This window comes from Stenella coeruleoalba (genome assembly GCF_951394435.1).
Source record: "Stenella coeruleoalba genome assembly, chromosome: 3".
Classification (NCBI taxonomy): Eukaryota; Metazoa; Chordata; class Mammalia; order Artiodactyla; family Delphinidae; genus Stenella; species Stenella coeruleoalba.
Window position 1 is genome coordinate 47,374,038 of NC_137148.1, and position 21,121 is coordinate 47,395,158.

The window sequence follows — 21,121 nt, forward strand, 5'->3', positions numbered from 1 at the left end:
ATGAATCAAGACTTTATTGCACATAAATCACTTCCATCAGGAAGTATATGTAGATTCTGAACAAACCCATTTTAGGAATTTGCAACCAAAAGTATGCAGCATTGATCAACACAACAAAACCTAGTGGGCATTCCACAAATTTTCAAAGATAATAACAAACATGTGCACTGCCTACCATGTGCCACGCCCGGTTGTAAGCACTTTGTACAAATTAACTCACTCAATCTTCAAAACAAAAAATGCCAAGAAGCCTAGCAAACTTACATAACTTTCTGCTGGCAATTTTATAGTACTGGTAACATCCCTTCCTTTACCTGGACTCTTCGTAGATGGGCCACACGCTCCTCTATGGAGGTCTGCAAGGCCAAAGGGACTTTCAGAATCTCTTGGTAATTGTCCATCAGAAACGTCACCAACCTAGCAGCTAATAAGTCATCCAAGTCCACTTCATCTTTGGAACACAAGATGCAATGGGAAAACGTCTGAACCATCTAAAAAAAAAAAAAAAATAGAGGGGAGGGAGGGTGAATTTTTAAATAAACACAGATGAGGTTTTTTCACTACTCTGAACTGAGTGCCATCTAATTTGCAAAAACCAAATGTGCCTAGTCAGTGAGAAATGGCCCACAGCACAGGGTGCACATCTCACCTGGCACCTGCCCACATCTTGTCATCTCAGATGGGCTGATCTTCTCATCAACCAGCATGTACAGAATGTGCGTCACATCTCACAGAGACTTAGCAGAGATGCTTGTCTGAGCAGTTCTTAAAGGCACCCCCTTTTATAGATGGTTTTAAATATATATATTTAAACAAATTCTGAAAATTATTATCACCATCACAACTTGGATCATGTAGCACTTTTAAGTTAAAAGTACTTTATAGCCATTTAGTCTAATAATATCCTAATTTCATTATTGTCTTATTTCGTTGTTTTAAAAAAAGATTGCGAGCACAATCTATGTGCCTCAACAATTAGTTTTTCCTAGTTAATTGTCATTTTCTTCAGGATTTTGTAAGTACATTTGACAATCACCTTTGAACAAAACCATCAGAAGTGCATTAGGTGATGAAATACAAAAAATATTATAGCAGCTGTTTCCATAGAATTCATTTTAACTAATCCATTCTTAATGCAATCCTTTGGATGGACTATTTTTTCCTTTTCCTACTAATTTTATTGTTGACAATCTTATTTCAAAATCTATAAGCATGTAAATGAAACAAGTCAGGCACAGAAAGACAAATACTATATGATATCACTTATATATGGAAACTAAAAAATACAAGAAACTAGTGAATATAACAAAAAAGAAACAGATTCACAGATATAGTGAACAAACAAGTGGTTACCAGTGGGGAGAGTGGAGAGGGGAGGCGCAATATGTGGAATCTAAAAAATGGTACAAATGAACCTATTTACAAAACAGAAATTGAGTCACAGATGTAGAAAACAAACTTATAGTTACCAAAAGGGAAAGGGGCAGAAGGATAAATTGGGAGATTGGGACTGACATATACACACTACTATATATAAAATAGATAGCTAATAAGAACCTACTGTATAGCACCTACTGTATCTATTCAACACTCTGTAATGACCTATATGGAAATAGAACCTAAAAAAGAGTAGATATATGTACAGGCATAACTGACTCACTTTTCTGTACAGCAGAAACTAACACAACATTGTAAATCAACTATACTCCAATTAAAAAAAAAATTACAAATTATTATGTACAAAATAAGCTGCAAGGATATATTATACAGCACAAGAAATATAGCCAATATTTTATAAAAACTATAAATGGAACGTTTAAAAATTGCAAATCACTATATTATACGCCTGCAACTTATATAATATTGTACATCAACTATAATTTTAAAAACCTATAAGCATAACATCATGTAATTCTGTTTAATAAGACTTCATTTCATCAACATACTGCAGATGATACTTTATCTTCACTCACATATATGTACAGAGGGAGAGAAATACACAGAGACTTTATCTGGAGACTAGGGACCCCAGGGGATCTGTGAGTGCCTTGAAATTGTATAGAAAATCTTACACATGCATTCTTCTGGGGAATAGGTGCAAAGTTTTCTTCAGCTTTACAAAAAGGTCCATTAGCCCACCTACCCATCCACCCACCCCCCAAAAAAGGTCAAGAATCACTCTACTGGGTGCTGATTTGTCCTCTGATCTTATACCACACCTCTAAAAGTCGAACAGTGGACCCTCAGGCATACACAATGGTTCACCAACATATAGAAAGGATGTACATCCCAATGAAACATCAATTTTGCTCTAAGATATTTTTTGAGGAAAATTAATAAATTTTGCTAGTAAATAATCCTAAACCTAGACCCTATTTTAAAACACATGCTGACATGACAAAGTAGAATTCAAAATTAGCCTGTTTTTAAGCAAAACAGAATATATTAAGAAATATCCTCACTCATGGACCCTTAGATCATACCCTGAAAGACACACATTCTTTCCTTCCAAGTTGTCTGGTCTAACTCTATAGTTTACTTCTTCCCTCTTTAATCCATGATATATGCTGCATCTTCTCCTACTGGTTATAGTAACAAAGGTTTTGCGACTCTTTTTGTCCTGGAGGAGAGAATGCTGTTTCTTGACACGCCAGTAATCCTTTCTGTCCACGCTTCCTTCTCTTGTGTTGACAGCAGGCAGGATGCAGCAGCTATCTCTACACTCACTCTACACTCTACCCCTACTCACTCTTTACTTTTCATTATGTTCTTTAAGTCACTAAGACCAAAAGCACAATACCAGTCTGGGTGGATTCCAAGCCATGGCTCTTTAAGTCGGCCTGCCTTGTACCTTCCTCTGGTTGCCAAGCTAGTAAACTTTACTCAAGTGAATTTTAACCCCGAAACTCCAGTCCTCGTAGATGTTAGAAATCAACGTACCAGTGTTCGGGTGCCAAAGCCATCACACAGTGGTGGCATCTCCTTATTTAAGCAGATCCTTGCCATCATCCTCATCAACAGCTGTAACTTTCTTCTATTTTCAGGAGGCAGGAGGAGGCAGCAAACTTGAAATGCTTCAATGGCCATTTTCTCTTTCTGTAACAAACCTGATTTAGAAAAAGAAAAAAAGGTTTTAATCCTTTAAAAACCTATAGCCTACCTGACTCTATTATGTTCACATTTTTACAAAACATGTATTACTAAAATTATATAAAGCATGTTTGCATGTGCAATTATACTGGGCTAACTGACATAGATCCACTGTCACAAATTTGCATAGAAAACACGAACCACCAACCAGCGTTGGCAAATATATAAAACAAATACAGCCATTTCCCCCTCCCACACCCTTGACAGATAAAACTAAATTTTCATAGCATTCTTTCCCTCTGAGCCAAGAGCAGTCAGGTTAAGCCTAACTTAACTCTCAACACTCTGCAAGAGGTCCAAGACAGCATGAGCAAGAACATGAACGTGCCATCACTGCCCTGAAGTTTCCCCTTGTGTACTATTTCCTCATGAGGAGCATGGTCACCATCCTGCATGACTCTCACAGACTAAATAATAGGATTAATGCTGTTAGAGTCATTCCGGTGCCTAATGGCTCTGCTTCTTTCTAAATAACACCTTCCTCCCACTTAAGCTATTTTTTCTAGCTAAGTGTGATGATTCAGTCATGTTACATGTCATCCCTCCTCACCCAATATGATTTTGCTAAAAATTAGGGTATTCTAATATTGTGCTCTCTTCAACCATATTTGTCTCTGGACACACACACCTCCAAGCCTTCTGAAGAGATGAAACTGCTTTCAACCATTTATTGGTTCATATCCAACTTTTTCAAGTTCCAACTAGTCTCTGCTTGGAGACAAAACCATCTTTTATATTCAGTAAATATTTACTGGCCATGTACGATATGCCAGGAACAATGCTAGGTCTCAGAAATATAAAAATATGCCAGGTCCCTTCCTTTAAAGAGCTTATGCACTGTGAGGAGAGGCCCATAAAAAAGTAAGTAGCAAAATGTGAGAGGTGCTGCAAGAGACATGTGCAACAGGCATATTAGGGAACCTGTAAGTCACTCAATAAGACTATAGCATAGGCTGTGAGTGCCCAATAGAAATGAAGCGAAAAAGGTTAGCAGAGATGAGATCTTAGAAGGCCTTGAATGCCAGACTAAGGACTTTGGGTTTGAAGGAAAAAAAGGAAAGGAGCTGGGGAATGATGAGAAAATACTCCTAGAGTTTTGGGGAAAGTTACTCACTAAGGGGGACATTTGAGCAGAAATCTGAAGAAAATGAGAGTATGCCTGGCAGATAACACAGAGACAAATTTTCACGGTAAAGGAAATAGCAATGACAAAGATTGTGACAAGGGAGTATGTCTGGAATGTCTGAGGAACAGCAATGAGGGCAGTGTGAAGAGAGAGGGGTATGCAAGAAATATTCAAGTCAGAAATGAGGTTAGAGAGGAAGCCAAGAGCCAGATCATGTAGAACCTTGTAGACTATCATTAAGGACTCTGGGTTTCACTGTAATTGACCCAAGAAGCCATTGAAGGATTCTGGGCAGGAGAGCCATTTGGTTTGAATTATTTTTACTCTGGCAGCTGTATAGAGAATAGACTGTAAAGGGATAACAGGGAGGGAGGAAGGAAGATTCAAGGCATGATTACAGTCTGCATGAGGTTGGAACTGGTAGCAGCTGGATCTGGTAAAGACCAATTACATTCTAGATCTATTTCTCCATGACGTCTTTTACTTTTGCCACAAAGACTTCTATCACATTAGGCCACAAATCCCTTCTTTTACCAAATTATAAACACCTGTGGAGAGTCAAATTTCACCTTAACTTTATGTTTCATATACACACACACACACACACACACACACACACACACAGTTTTATAAATAAGACTTCAAGATAATTGAAATCATAATGCATTTCTTTTGGCAAGTCCTATTTCCTAGTATATGGTACAAAGCATAAAAGTAAACATTCAAGGGTAGGGGGAGGGACAAAATGGTAGAGTAGAAAGACCCTGAACTCACCTTCTCCCATGGGCACTCCAAAGTTGCAACTACCTACAGAGCTATGAAAATGACCCGAAGACTAGCAGAAAAGATTTTCCACAACTAAAGATATAAAGAAAGAGTCACAATGAAACATGTAGGAGGAGCAGAGATTCAATATTAAAGGACCCACATAAATGAGTAGGCAACCCACAAATGGTAGGAATATCACAACTGCAGAGGTCCTCCCCAGAATGTGAGGGGTCAGATCCTACATGGGGCTCCCCAGCTTGGGGTTCCTGCACCAGAAGGACAAGCACCCAGGACATTTGGCTTTGAAACCAAGTGGGGCTTACCTTCAGGAGGGCTGGAGGGCTGGAGGAAACAGAGTCTCCACTCTTAAAGGGCATGTGCAAAATCTCATGTACTCTGAGTCCCAGCACAGAAGTAGTAGTTTGAAAGCAGCCTGGGTCAAACCAACTTGCTCATCTTGGAGAGTCTCCCAGAGAGGGAGGAGGAGACTGGGATTCTTCCTGGGGGTGGAGACACTGGCAGCAGCCATTTTGGGGAGCTCATTCTACCGTGATGAACCAGTGCTGGCAAGCACCATTTTGGAATCCTCCCTCTAATCTACTAGTGCTAGGGGGCCTGCCCCCCCACCACCAGCGGGTCCACAGCAGCCACATGGACCACCAGATCACAGAGCCAGCCATGTGTGAAGCCTACCCCACCCTCTAGCAAGCCCACATCCACCACACGACTCAGGGCCTTGCAGTCAATTGGGCTGGGGGTGAAGGGGAGCAGCCCCACCTCCCAGTGCACCCACAGTAGGTGGCCTCACCACAACAAAAGGGCAAACGCAGCCTACGTAGGGAGCACCCGCAGGGCATATAGCTCTGGTGACCAGAAGGGGGTGATGTGCCACTGGGTCCCACAATACATCTCCTATATAAAGCTACTCTTCCAAGATCAGGAGATGTAACCAACCTACTAAATACATAGACATAAAAACAGAGAATTATGCAAAATGAGGATAAGAAGCAATATATTCCAAAAGAAGGAACAATACAAAACCTCAGGGAAAAAACTTAAAGTGGAGATAAGCAATCTACCCAATAAAGAGTTCTGGGTAATGACAATAAAGATACTCACTGAACTCAGGAGAGGAATGGACGAACACAGTGAGAATTTCAACAAAGATTTAGAAAACATAAAGAACCAAACAAAGTGGAAGAATACAATAATTGAAATACACTAGAAGGAATCAATAGTAGACTAGATATAGTAGACCCAGAGGAACAAATCAGCAGTCTGGAAGACAGAGCAGTGGTAATTCACCCAGCTGAACAAAAAAAAAACAGAAAAAGAACTTTTTAAAATGAGGATAGTTTAAGAGACCTCTGGAACAGCATTAAGTATACTAACATTTGAATTATAGGGGTCCCAGAAGGAGAACAGAGAAAGAAGGGGGAAGAGAACTTATTTGAAGAAATCAGAGCTGAAAACATCCCTAACCTGGCAAAGGAAAAAGACATCCAGGCCCAGGAAGTAAAGAGAGTCCCAAACAAGATTAACCCCAAAAGGTCCACAACAAGACACATTATAATTAAAATGGCAAAAATTAAATGTAAAGAGAGAATTCTAAAAGCAGCAAGAGAAAATCAACTAGTTAGGTACGAGGGAAGTCCCATAAAACCATAAGCTGATTTTTCAGCAGAAACTTTGTGGGCCAGAAGGGAGTAGAACAATACACCCAAAGAGATGAAAGGAAAAATACCTACAACCAAGAATACTCTACCCAACAAGGTTATCATTCAGAGTTGAAGGAGAGATAAAGAGTTTTACAGATAAGCAAAAGCTAGAAAGACTTCAACACCACCAAACTGGCCTTACAAAAAATGTTAAGGGACTTCTCAAAGCAAAAAAGAAAAGGCCACAACTAGAAATGTAAAAATTATGAAAGGAAAAATCTCACTGGTAAAGGCAAACATACAGTAAAGGTAGTGGATCAACCAGTTATAAAGCTAATAGGAAGTTTAAAAGGCAAAAGTAGTAAAATTCACCTATGTCTACAATAAGTAGTCAAAGGATACACAAAACAAAAAGAGGAAGAAATCAAAAACTACCTGGAGGCAAATGAGAGTGGAAATACAATGATCCAAAATTGATGGGATGAAGTGAAAGCAGTTCTGAGAGGGAAGTGACACAAGCTTACTTCAGGAAACAAGAAAATCTCAAACAACCTAAACTTACACCTAAAGGAACTAGAAAAAGAAGAACAAAGAAAACCCAAAGTTAGTAGAGGGAAAGAAATAAATATCAGAGAAGAAACAAATGAAAAAAAGACAAAAAACAAACCGAAAAATAAAAACCACCAATTACACTAAAGGCTGGTTCTTTGAAAAGACAAATAAAATTGATAAATCATTAGATTCATCAAGAAAAAAGAGAGAGGGCCCAAATCAATAAAATCAGAAATGAAAGAGGAGTAGTTAAACAGATACCCCAAAAATACAAGGATCACAAGAGATTACCACAAACAAAAATTATATGCCAATAAATTGGACAACCTAAAAGAAATGGATAACTTCCTAGAAATGTACAGTCTCCCAAGACTAAATCTGAAAGAAACAGAAAACTTGAACAGACCAATTACCAATAATGAAATTGAATCAGTAATGAAAAAACCCCAAACAAACAAAAGTCCAGGACCAGAAAACTGTTAGAACTAATAAACAAATTTGGTAAAGTTGCAGGATACAAAATCAATATACAAAAATCTGTTGCATTACTATACACTAATAATGAACTATCAGAAAAAGAAATTAAGAAAATCCCACTTACAATTTCATCAGAAAGAATAAAATACCTAGGAATAAATCTAATGAAGGAGATAAAAAACTTGTACTCTGAAAACAATGAGACATTAATGAAAGAATTCAAAGATGACAAAAACAACTGGACAGATGTGCAGTGCTCATGCATTCGTGCTCATTGTTAAAATGGCCATACTACCCAAGGCAATCTACAAATTCAATGTAATCCCTAGCAAAACACCACTGTCATTTTCTACAGAACAAGAATAAATAATTCTAAATAATTTTTATGGAAACACAAAAGACCCTGAATAGCCAAAACAATCTTGAGGAGGAAAAACAATGCTGAAGGTAGCATACGCCCTGATTTAAAACTATACTACAAAGCTTCAATCATCAAAACAGTATGGAACAGAACAGACAGCCCAGAAGTGAACCACACTAATATGAGCAATTAATCTTCAATAAAGGAGGAAAGAATATACAATAAGGATAAGACAGCCACTTCAATAATTGGTGTTGGGAAAACCGGAAAACTACATGCAAGAGAATCAAACTGGAGTACTCTCTCACACTATGCACAAAAATAAATTCAAAATGGATTAAAGACTTAAATGTAAGACTTGAAAACATAAAACTTCTAGAAGAAAACAGGCAGCGTGCTCTCTGACACTGGTCTTATAATATTTTTTGGATATGTATCCAGAAAAACAAAAGCAAAAATAAACAAATGGGACAACATCAAACTAAAAAGCTTTTTGCATGGTGAAGGAAACTATGAACAAAAGGAAAAGGCCAATTACTGAATGGGAGAAGATTTACAAACAATGTATCCAATAAGGGGTTAATACCCCCCCCAAAAAAACAGAACTCATACAATTCAACATCAGAAAACCAAACCACCTGATTAAAAAGGGGACAGAGGATCTGAACAGACATTTTTCCAAAGAAAACATACAAATGGCCTACAGGCACATGAAAAGATGTTCAACATCACTCATCATCAGGGAAATGCAAATCAAAACCACAGTGAGATACCACCTCACACCTGTCAGAATGGCAGTTATCAAAAAGACAACAAGTAAGGGTTGGCGAAGATGTGGAGAAAAGGGAACTCTTGTGCACTGTTAATGAGAATGCAAGTTGGTGCAGCCATTATGGAAAACATTATAGAGATTCTTCAAAAATTAAAAAATATAACTACCATATGATCTAGCAATTCCACTCTTGGGTATACATCTGAAGAAAACAAAAACAGTAATTATAAAAGATACATGCACCCCTATTTCATTCCAGCATTATTTACAATAGCCAAGATATGGAAGCAACCAAAATGACCACCAATAGATGAATGGATAAAGAAGGTGTGTGTGTTTGTGTGTGTGCGTGTATGTATATATATATCACACACACACAATGGAATACTACTCAGCCATTAAAAAGAATGAAATCTTGCCACTGCCAACAACATGGATGGACCTAGAGGGTATTATGCTAAGTAAAATAAGTCAAAGAAAGACAAATACTGTATGATTTCACTTATACGTGCAATCTAAAAAACCAAAGGAGTGAACAAACATAACAAAACAAAAACAGAGCTATAGATACGTAGAATGAACAGGTGGTTGCCAGAGGGGAGATGTGTGGGGAGAGGAAAGAAAAAGTGAGGGAGACTAAGAGGTACAAACTTCCAGTTGCAAAATAAATGCATCACAGGTATGAAATTACATATATATACATTTAGTACATTAGGGGAATACAGTCAATAACTATGTAATATCTCGTATGGTGACATACTGTAAAAAGACTCATCTTGGTGATCAGTTTAAAATGTACAGAAATATCAAATCACTATGTTGTATAACAGGAATTAACGTAGTGTTGCAGGTCAATACATCGAAAACAAACAAATAGACAAACTCATAGAAAAAGAGACCAGATTTCTGGTTGCCAGAGGCAGGGGTGGGGGGATTGGATGAAGGCAATCAAAGGTACAAACATCCAGCTATAAGGTAAATAAGTACTAGGAATGTGATGTACAACAAAATAAATATAATCAACACTGCTGTATGTTATATATGAAAATTGTTAACAAAGTATATCCTAAGAGTTCTCATCACAAGGGGAAAAAAACCATTTTTTTCTATTTCTTTAATTCTGCATCTATAATGACATGATGGATGTTCACTAAACTTATTCTGGTAATCATTTCAGGATGTATGCAAGTCAAATCATTATGCTGTTTATGTTAAACTTATAAGGTGTTGTATGTCAATAATATCTCAATAAAACTGGAAGAAAAAATATTAAAAAAGAAAGCAAACAGAAACAAAAGAAAGAAAGAAAATCATCTGTTTAAAGAAAAAATAACAACAATATATAGTAGGGTTATAACACATTATTAAAAATATATGTAGCACTAAAATGTATGATAACAATAGCACAAAGGGCAGTGGAAAAAAATGAAAGAATGTTGTAAGGTAGTAACATTATAAATGAAATAGTACAATATTTAAAGGTAGGCAAAATTTTCTTGAGATACAAAAAGCATGAACCATAAAAGAAAATGATAAAATAGACTTCAAAACTGAAAACTTCTGCTTTTTGAAAGACATTGTTAAGAAAAAGGGGGAAAAGAACCACATTCCAGGAGAAAATATTTGCAATAAATATATCTAACAAAGGATTTACATGCAGAACATACCAATAATTTTTTTTTTTTTTTTGGTACATGGGTCTCTCCCGTTGCGGAGCACAGACTCTGGACGCGCAGGCTCAGCGGCCATGGCTCACGGGCCCAGCCGCTCCGCGTCATGTGGGATCTTCCCAGACCGGGGCACAAACCCGTGTCCCCTGCATCGGCAGGCGGACTCGCAACCACTGCACCACCTAACCATTTTTATTGAAGAATTAATTTACAATGTTGTGTTAGTTTCAGGTGTACAGCAAAGTGATTCAGTTATATATATATTTACTATATCATATAGATTTATTTATATGTGCATATATATATACATATAATTCTTTTTCAGATTCTTTTCCATTATAGGTTATTATAAGATATTGAATATAGTTCCCTGTGCTATACAGAAGGTTTTTGTTGCTTATCTATTTTATATATAGTAGTGTGTAATTTATGTGTTTAGTTACAGCCAGTGAATACCTAGGCATTTGCCTAAATTTCCATCTTTAAGAACTACCTAACTCACTTTATTCCAATAATCTTGACATAACAGTAGTCATTACATTTGGAGGTGATTCAGTATCTTTACCTTGGTCCATCTGCAATTTCAAAAGCTTGGGCCATAAGCCCTGGGCCCTGAGAGCAGAGAGCACCACCAGCAAGAACTTCAGACTAACATGGGCAAGAGCTCTCTGTCTGTTCAGGTGCACCAAGTAGGCACTCTCTGAAAAAAGGAATTGTTTTCCACTATGGGATAAGGACCCTGAGATAACCTGAAGCGCATGAGGGCAAAGAGGTTACAAAGCAAGATGGCACACAGCTCCAGAGGATCTCCTAGAAATCACTATACAAAAGAACCAAAGAATGGAAAACCTAACCTTATGGATATTTCTAGGTTAAAAAACAAAGGAGGAGATCTCAGTCTTTGAGTTACATGATCCAATGTATAACCGGTCTAGTGAATTTCAATGGCATTTTCTAAACTTTACATCTAGGAGAAAGGAAAGACCTACTGTGTCAGCCTTCCAGCCTATTAGCACATAAACCAGGAGCCAGCCACAAACTCACCTGCCTATAGGAGCAGAAGCCAAAAATATAAACTCTTATGTGAATTTCCTATTTCTTAAAGTTTGACAATTAATTAAACTTTCTTTTTAAAACACACAAGTTAAACCAGATGTATTCATGAGCCAGATTTGGCCCATAGATCACCAGTCTAGGATCTCAGATATTAACATCATATAACACACAAGCCAGCCAATTTTCCAAAACACTCTTCCCTGCTCCCATGCCCCTTTGTGCTTCCTTTCTGCCTTCTTTTTTCCTCAGTATGCCAACTTATTGCAAGCTACACAGCTCAGTGGATCCTAGGGTGCATGTGAAGTGTGTGTAAAGGCTGCTATACTATCTCACTCACCCTATTCAAGAGTCAGCCGAACTCTGATCTTAATATAAGGAACTGCCATTTTGGAAATGAAGATTTATTACTAGTCACAGTTATGTTGTTAGGTCAGACTGCTGAGACGAAGTATAGTATAAGTAAAGGGTAAGTCTTAAACCTCCAAAAATGTCTTTTTTTTTTCATTTTTTTCTTTAAGAACACTTCGATATCCTGTTTCACCTATCAATGACTGTTCTCAGGGTCACAGTTATGGCATAAAGCCAGAATTATTTCATGCAAGAAGCAAAGGAATAACCCTCAAAAGAAATTCATTAACTAAACTAAAAACCATTTCCATTGAAATTGCTGCAGAATTAGCTTCTACAACAAAGTAGACTGATTACCTACTTTAAAGCATTTTATCTAAGGGGATCCTATTCCAATCAAAGTAAGTCAAAAGGTTTAAGGAATGACTAATTCCTCCTGGGATTCAACCTATGTATCGAGTTTGCACAGACCTAGATATGATACACTTTCCCACAGATTCTAACAGGACTGCTATATTAGATAATATTTGTTATTCATATAAACAAATTATGGTCGTCATAACCTAGAAGACTTTTTTCTTTCACTATGTAAAGTTCTAAAAACTATGGTTTTCAATGCAGGGTGTCTGAAATATATTCACTTGAGCAGGACTGATCAGGGAAGGTTAATATATGTCACCATCTATACACACTAGTCTATTATTGCTGACACCTAAGAATAATAAATTCTCCATTCTATCCATCCTTTTCCACCTCAAAGCCTCTACTGAAAATATTTTAGCTGATGGCTGACTCTGACATCAATTTGGAAACAACCAGCTTTAATTCCTAGATGAGAACAAAATGAACAATTGGGGGTAGAACAGACCAATGATATCACAAATGTAACTGATGCAAATTGGAACTCATACATTTTTAAACACCTTCCATTTGATTTCCTAGAGGCCAGTACTCAAATGAGAATTTCTTCAGTCAGCTTCCACTGAGCTTCCAACTGACTCTACCCAGAAAGGCTCTCATTCAGATTCCACAGAGAAATCAAAAGCTTTACAGACAAGTAAAAGCTAAGAGGATTCAGCACCACCAGACCAGCTTTGCAACAAATGCTAAAGGAACTTCTCTAAGTGGAAAAGGAAAGGCCACAACTAGAAACAAGAAAATAGCAAATGGAAAAGCTCACTGGTAAAGGCAAACATACAGCAAAGGTTGGAAATCATCTGCACACAAATATGATATCAAAACCAGCAACTGCAAGAAGAGAACACAAATGCAGGATATTGGAAATGCACTTGAAATTAAAAGAGCAGCAACTTAAAACAATCTTGTTTATATATATAGACTGCTATATCAAAACCTCAGGGTAACGACAAACTGAAAATCTACAATAGATACACATGAGAAAGAAAAAGGAATCCAAACACAACACTAAAGTTAGTTATCAAATCACAAGAGAATAAAAGAGGAAGGGAAGAAAAAACATCTACAAAAACAAATCCAAAACAATTAACAAAATGGCAGTAAGAACATGCATATCAATAATTATCTTAAATGTAAATGGATTAAATGCTCCAACCAAAAGACATAGACTGGCTGAATGGATATAAAAACAAGACCCGTATATATCATGTCTACAGGAGAACCACTTCAGATCTAGAGACATACACACTGAAAGTGAGAGGATGGAAAAAGGTATTCCATGCAAATGGAAATCAAAAGAAAGCTGGAGTAGCAATACTCATATCAGACTGTTGTAACAGACAAAGAGGGACACTATATAATGATCAAGGAATCAATCCAAGAAGAAGGTATAACAATTGTAAATATATATGCACCCAACATAGGAGCACCTCAATATATAAGGCAAATACTAACAGCCGTAAAAGGAGAAATCAACAGTAACACAATAATAGTGGGGGACTTTAACACCAAACTTTCATCAATGGACCATCAAGATGGTCCATCCATTTCTATCAGATCATTCAGATAGAAAATCAATAAGGAAACACAGGCCTTAAATGACACATTAGACCAGATGAACTTAATTGATATTTATAAAGCATTCCATCCAAAAGCAGCAGAATACACATTCTTCTCAAATGCACATGGAACATTCTCCAGGATTGATCACATGCTGGGCCACAAAGCAAGTCTCAGTAAATTTAAGAAAACTAAAATCATATCAAGCAACTTTTCCAACCACAACACTACGAGATTAGAAATCAACCACAAAAAAACCCACAAAAAAACGGTGAAAAACACAAACAAATGGAGGCTAAACAATATGCTACTAAACACCCAACACATCACTGAAGAAATCAAAAGGGGAAATCAAAAAATACCTAGAGACATATTAAAATGAAAACACGAAAATCCAAAACCTATGGGATGCAGCAAAAGCAATTCTAAGGGGGGAAGTTCATAGTAATACAATCTTACATCAGGAAAGAAGAAAAATCACAAATAAACAACCTAAACTTGCACCTAAAGCAACTAGAGAAAGAACAAACAAAACCCACAGTTAGTAGAAGGAAAGAAATCATAAAGATCAGAGCAGAAATAAATGAAATACAAATGAAGAAAATAGAAAAGATCAATGAAACTAAAAGCTGGTTCTTGTAAAGATAAACAAAATTAACAAACCTTTATCCAGACAGATTAAGAAAAAGAGGGAGAAGGCTCAAATCAATAAAATTAGAAATGAAAAAGGAGAAGCTACAATGGACATCACAGAAATACAAAGGATCATAAGAGACTACTACAAGCAACTATATGCCAATAAAAAGGACAACCAAGAAGAAATGGACAAATTCTTAGAAAGGTACAATATCCCAAGAGTGAGCCAGGAAGAAACAGAAAATATGAACAGACCTATCACAAGTACTGAAACTGAAACTGTGATAAAAAAAAACAACTCTCAACAGCAGGACAGGAATAAAGACACAGACATAGAGAATGGACTTGAGGACACGGGGAGGGGGAAGGGTAAGCTGGGACAAAGAGACAGAGTAGCATGGACATAATATACACTAGCAAATGTAAAACAGATAACTAGTGGGAAGCAGCCGCATAGCACAGAGAGGCCAGCTCAGTGCTTTGTGTCCACCTAAAAGGGTGGGATAGGGAGGGTGGGAGGGAGACGCAAGAGGGAGGAGATATGGGGATGTATGTATATGTATAGCTGATTCACTTTGTTATACAGCAGAAACTAACACACCATTGTAAAGCAATTAAACTCCAATAAAGATGTTAAAAAAAAAAACTCCCAATGAACAAAAGTCTAGGACCAGTTGGCTTCACAGGAAAATTCCATCAAACATTTAGAGAAGAGTTAACACCTACCCTTCTGAACTATTCCAGAACATTGCTGAGGAAAGAAAACCCCCAAAATCATTCTATGAGGCCACCCTCACCCTGATACCAAAACCAGACAAAGATACAACACAAAAAGAAAATCACAGGCCAATATCACTGATGAACATAGATGCAAAAATCCTCAGCAAAATACTAGCAAACCAAATCCAACACTGAATTACAATGATCATACACTATGATCAAGTCAGATTTATCCCAGGGATGTAAAGATTTTTCAATATCTGCAAATCAATCAGTGTTATACACCACATCAACGAATTGAAGAATAAAAACCATATGATCATCTCAATAGATGCAGAAGAAGCTTTTGACAAAATTCAACGCCCATTTATGATAAAAAAAAAAAACAACTCTCCAGAAAGTGGGCATAGAGGGAACATACCTCAACATAATAAAGGCTATATATGACAAACTTACAGCTAACATCATACTCAACAGTGAAAAGCTGAAAGCACTTCCTCTAAGATCATGTACAAGACAAAGATGTCCACTCTTGCCACTTTTATTCAACATAGGTTTGGAAGTCCTAGCCATGGCAATCAGAGAAGAAAAAGAAATAAAAGGAATCCAAATTAGAAAAGAAGAAGTAAAACTGTCACTGTTTGCAGATGACATAATACTATACATAGAAAATCCTAAAGGTGCCACCAGAAAACTACTAGAGCTCATCAATGAATCTGGTAAAGTTACAGGATACAAAATTAATACACAGAAATCTGTTGCATTTCTATACACTAACTACCAATGATCAGAAAGAGAAATTAAAGAAACAATCCCATTTACCATTGCATCAAAAAGATTATAATACCTAGGAATAAACCTACCTAAGGAGACAAAAGACCTGTATTCTGGAAACTGTAAGACACTGATGAAAGAAATTGAAGATGACACAAACAGATGGAAAGATATACCATGTTCCTGTATTGGAAGAATCAATATTGTCAAAATGACTATACTATCCAAGGTAATCTACAGATTCAGTGCAATCCCTATCTAATTACAAGTGGCATTTTTCACAGAACTAGAACAAAAACTTTCACAATTTGTATGGAAAAACAAAAGACCCCCAATAGCCAAAGGAATCTTGAGAATGGAAAACGGAGCTGGAGGAATCAGGCTCCCTGACTTCAAAACTATACTACAAAGCTACAGTAACCAAGACAGTATGGTACTGGCAGAAAAACAGAAATATAGATCAATGAAACAGGATAGAAAGCCAAGAAATAAACCCACGTACCTATGGTTAATTAATCTATGACAAAGGAGGCAAGACTATACACTGGAGAAAAGACAGTCTCTTCAATAAATGGTACTGGGAAAACTGGACAGCAACATGTAAAAAAAATGAAATTAGAACATTCTTTAACACCAAACACAAAAATAAACTTAAAATGAATTAAAGACCTAAATGTAAGGCCAGATACTATTAAACTCTTGGAGGAAAACACTCTTTGACATAAATCACAGAAAGATCTTTTTTGATCCATCTCCTAGAGTCATGGAAATGAAAACAAAAACAAATGGGACCTAATTAAACTTAAAAGCTTTTGCACAGCAAAGGAAACCATAAAAACGATGAAAAGACAACCCACAGAATGAGAGAAAATATTTGCAAATGATATGACCAACAAGCAATTAATCTCCCAAATTTACAAACAGCTCATGTGGCTCAATATAAAAAAAAAAAAAAAACACACACACACACAATCAAAAAATGAGCAGAAGACCTAAATGGACATTTCTCCAAAGAAGATACAGGTGGCCAAGAGGCATACGAACAGATAATCAACATCACTAATTATTAGAGAAATGCAAATCGAAACTACAATGAGATATCACCTCACACCAGTCAGAATGGCCATCATCAAAAAATCTACAAACAATAAATGCTGGAGAGGGTGTGGAGAAAAGGGAACCCTCCTACACTTTTGGTGGGAATGTAAATTGATACAGCCACTGTGGAGAACAGTATGGAGGTTCCTTAAGAAAGTAAAAATAGACCTACCTCACGATTCAACAATTCCACTCCTGGGCATATATCCAGAACAAAACATGGATCAAAAGGATACATGTGCCCCAATGTTCACTGCAGTGCTGTTTACAATAGCCAAGACATGGAAGCAACCTAAATGTCCACCAACCAACAGATGAATGGATTAAGAAGTGGTACATATGTACAAAAGAGTATCACTCAGCCATCAAAGTAAATGAAATAATGTCATTTGCACCAACATGGATGGACCTGGAGATTATCATACTAAGTGAAGTCAGACAGAGAAAGACAAATAACATATGATATCGCTTATATGTGGAATCTAAAAAAATTGATACAAATGAACTTATTACAAAACAGAAACAGACTCACAGACTTAGAGAATGAACTTATGGTTACCAGAGGGGAAGGTTGGGAGGGAGGGATAGATACAGAGTTTGGGATTGACATGTACACACTGCTATATTTAAAATAGATAACCAACAAGGATCTACTGTACAGCACAGGGAACTCTGCTCAGTACTCTGTAATAACCTAAATGGGAAAAAGAATAGATACATGTATAACTGAATCACTTTGCTGTTCACCTGAAACTAACACAACATTGTTAATCAACTATACTCCAATAAAAAATTAAAATTTTTTAAAATTGGAATTCGTTTTTTTTTAAGTTCCAAGTTCTTTTGTTTCTAAATTCTACCATAAAACATTATGAAAATGGAAAATGAGAAGAAAATCTAAGAAGTGGTTTTTAATCCTGTCTTTAGAATTTGTCTTTTACCAGTCGCATAATGGCATTAAGTGGCTATAATGAGAATCTACTCAATTAGTCTTTATGCATCTTAAATAACAGCAAGTAGTCATCATTAGGCATGATATTCACAAGGACATAAGCCCCCCAATTCTCCTTGGTGGAAAACAAAATACCAAGAAGACCCAGTGGTCTCAAAGCACAGTACTAGGTCTAATCCCTTCATCTGTTCTCAATATTGGTCTCTCTGAGAACAAACTCACTCTTATGTACGTGATTTATAATTGCTCCATTTTGCTTCTTATTATGAGAAATCCTATGAAATCTTAAAATCGACGTATTGTGCTAAGAGATCAGGTACATTATTCACATATTGCTGATACGTTATTTTGTTAGGATACTATGGCTGCATCCCTACTTTCCAACAAGAAAATAAGACAGTAGAAAGGGAAGAGATGGGGAAGGAGGAATGGGAAGGCGAAGACTGCTAAGCCCACAACACTCAAAACCAAGAGGATGCTAATTCCTACAAATTTACATAACAGAGTATGATACCCACACAGTGATTTGGTCACTAAAGCAAACTTTTGGACAAGAAAACAATAATACTTATTGAACAATCACAACATCAACAGAAAAATCTGATTTCCAAGAAGAAAGGAACAATATCAGAAAAGCCTATACCAACAATATTTATTTCTTTTTCCTTTTTACCATGTTTCTTTGACAGTTTAAATTCTGAAATATAAATCTATGTGAGAAGTAGCAACAAGTTTTAGAGAACAGTAGTTACTATATTTTACATGTCACAGATAACAAATAGTCCTACAAAAACCTGTTCCTTCTATAAAAAGAAATAAGATTTCTATATGAAAATATCTCTCTCACACTTGACTATTCATGAAGTCATATCCAGAGTAGTAGATTTACTCATGAAGAGTAAATGTCAAATTTACATTATTTACCAATAAAGTCATACTTGTTTGTACAGAAATGACATAGAACGTACTATTCCTCCCTAAGAAATAAAAACTACTGGTCCGGGGCTTCCCTGGTGGCACAGTGGTTGAGAGTCCACCTGCTGATGCAGGGGACACGGGTTCGTGCCCCGGTCCAGGAGGATCCCACATGCCACGGAGCAGCTGGGCCCGTGAGCCATGGCCGCTGAGCCTGCGTGTCCGGAGCCTGTGCTCCGCAACGGGAGAGGCCCGCGTACTGCAAAAAAAAAAAAAAAAACTACTGGTCCTTGTTTAGGTTTCATAACAGAGCTTAACTATTTTCTTTTCCTCCTTTATAGAGCAGGACTCCAACTAGGCAAGCATCCCATCTGTTTTTATTTCAAAAAAGCTATGGAAATTGGGCTAATGGAAGTCTCAAGATAGTGAAAAATGAAATGATTCCATATCAGTAGTGAAGATATACGGTCATTATATTCCAACTTACCTAATACACTGACAAAGGCATCAAAAAGGTGAAACGTAAGCAAAGGCTCTTTCAAGTGACCATAGTAATCAGCTATAGTTTTAAAGACATCTTTTTCAAATCCTAAATACATAGGCTGCTTCAAATCCGAACAATTAGGCCCTGTTAAAAAAGGGAAAGAGAAAGAAAGAGAAACATTAATGGGGCAATCATCTCTAAGTATTAGTCTCTGTGCATAGGTGTGGTGTGTACAGATAATTAAGATCAGAAAAGTTTTCAAGGAGAAGACTAATACTATACATTTTGCTTATATAAATATACTTTATGTCTAAATTGAAATCTATTATAAAACAATGAGGAAAATCACTGGCTTACTTCCATTTTCAAAGAAACCGACTCTTTCTTTTATGACCTTCTGAAAGGCATTTTTATTAAATGTAAACAGTGATAATTCTCTTCGAAATAGTCAATATTTCTCCTAGTCTTTTTTTGCCATGCGGAATATGGGATTTTAGTTCCCCAACCAGGGGTGGAACCCACGATCCCTGCAGCGGAAGTGCGCAGTACTAACCACTGGACCGCCAGGGAAGTCCAGATATTTTCCTAGTCTTGACACAGCTAACCAACATAGTAATTACCTCATATATGTAATAGATAAGCTATAAAGCAATTTTTTAAAGCTTTTCATTATTTCATCATTGCTATAAAATAAAATTCAAGAATCAGAGTTGAGTGAAATAATTTCTGCCTCTAAACTATTTTAGACTAATAAGAATGTATACTCTTTTTCCTAAAGATATTCTGAAAAGGAGATTTTACATTGTGTCTTAAATTCATTCTGATTATAAAACTCTCCATTTGATCACCAACCATCAAAAGATAGTTTATAAAAAATTTTAAAAAAAATTTTAAAGCTGCTCAAACAAAGACTATGGGAGACAGGATAAAATGACCTCTAAATTCCTATTGAATTCTTTGATCTAAGAGTCTAGGTTTTATTTACCCAACAATGCTTTTGAGTGATTAGTGGCATTGAATGAATTTTTATTAAACAAAATTATAATAGAAAATAACACCAAAGCAGAAACAAACTGATGTTTCTGCTTAAAACAAGTTTAAAAATAAAAAAGATAGTTTATCAAGCAGGGTCATATTGCAAAGTAACTCTAAGAAACCTGGGACAACCTAGGAACCAAGAAGCCTGGAACAAGTGAGGCAGAGATCCCATTGTATCAGGGACCAAAGAGGAACAAGAAACTCTTAGCTCTCTACAGAGCTGGCAGCAAATGCCCCCAACAATCCATACACAGATGGCAAGATTTACATCGCCAAGTGGAGCGAAGAACTGGATCTGCCCATGCCTGAGGGAAATGGTAAGTGGTCCACGAGGAGCTGCTTGGCCAGCCTTGTCTATTTCCATCACAGTGTGGAAGAAAGGGATGCAAATGGATTGGCCAGTTCTGGGCCAGCAGAACACAAGACAAGCAACTGTACCGGAACCGATCTCTACTCTCAGGACAGCAGGAGAAGCCAGTAAAAATTGATAGGAAATTCTTCCTACAGAATCACTGTAACTAAAGAGAAAGTATCAAACAAAAAAGAACAGTTAAGTATTGTGGGCCTTCACATTTCAAGGCCATTGGGA

At 36.8% G+C, this 21,121-nt stretch overlaps 1 protein-coding gene across 2 annotated transcripts in view; it reads right to left on the reverse strand.

Annotated features, from left to right (window-relative positions):
* DEPDC1B (DEP domain containing 1B) overlaps positions 1-21,121 on the reverse strand; it is a 102,294-nt gene that overhangs the window by 16,153 nt on the left and 65,020 nt on the right. For both annotated transcript variants that reach the window (XM_079918203.1, XM_079918202.1), the window contains exons 7-9: positions 19,498-19,638; positions 2,941-3,107; positions 315-491 (exon numbers count right to left, since the gene is read on the reverse strand). In XM_079918203.1, the coding sequence (XP_079774329.1) occupies positions 315-491; positions 2,941-3,107; positions 19,498-19,638 (485 nt within the window). The remainder of the gene's footprint in view (positions 1-314; positions 492-2,940; positions 3,108-19,497; positions 19,639-21,121) is intronic.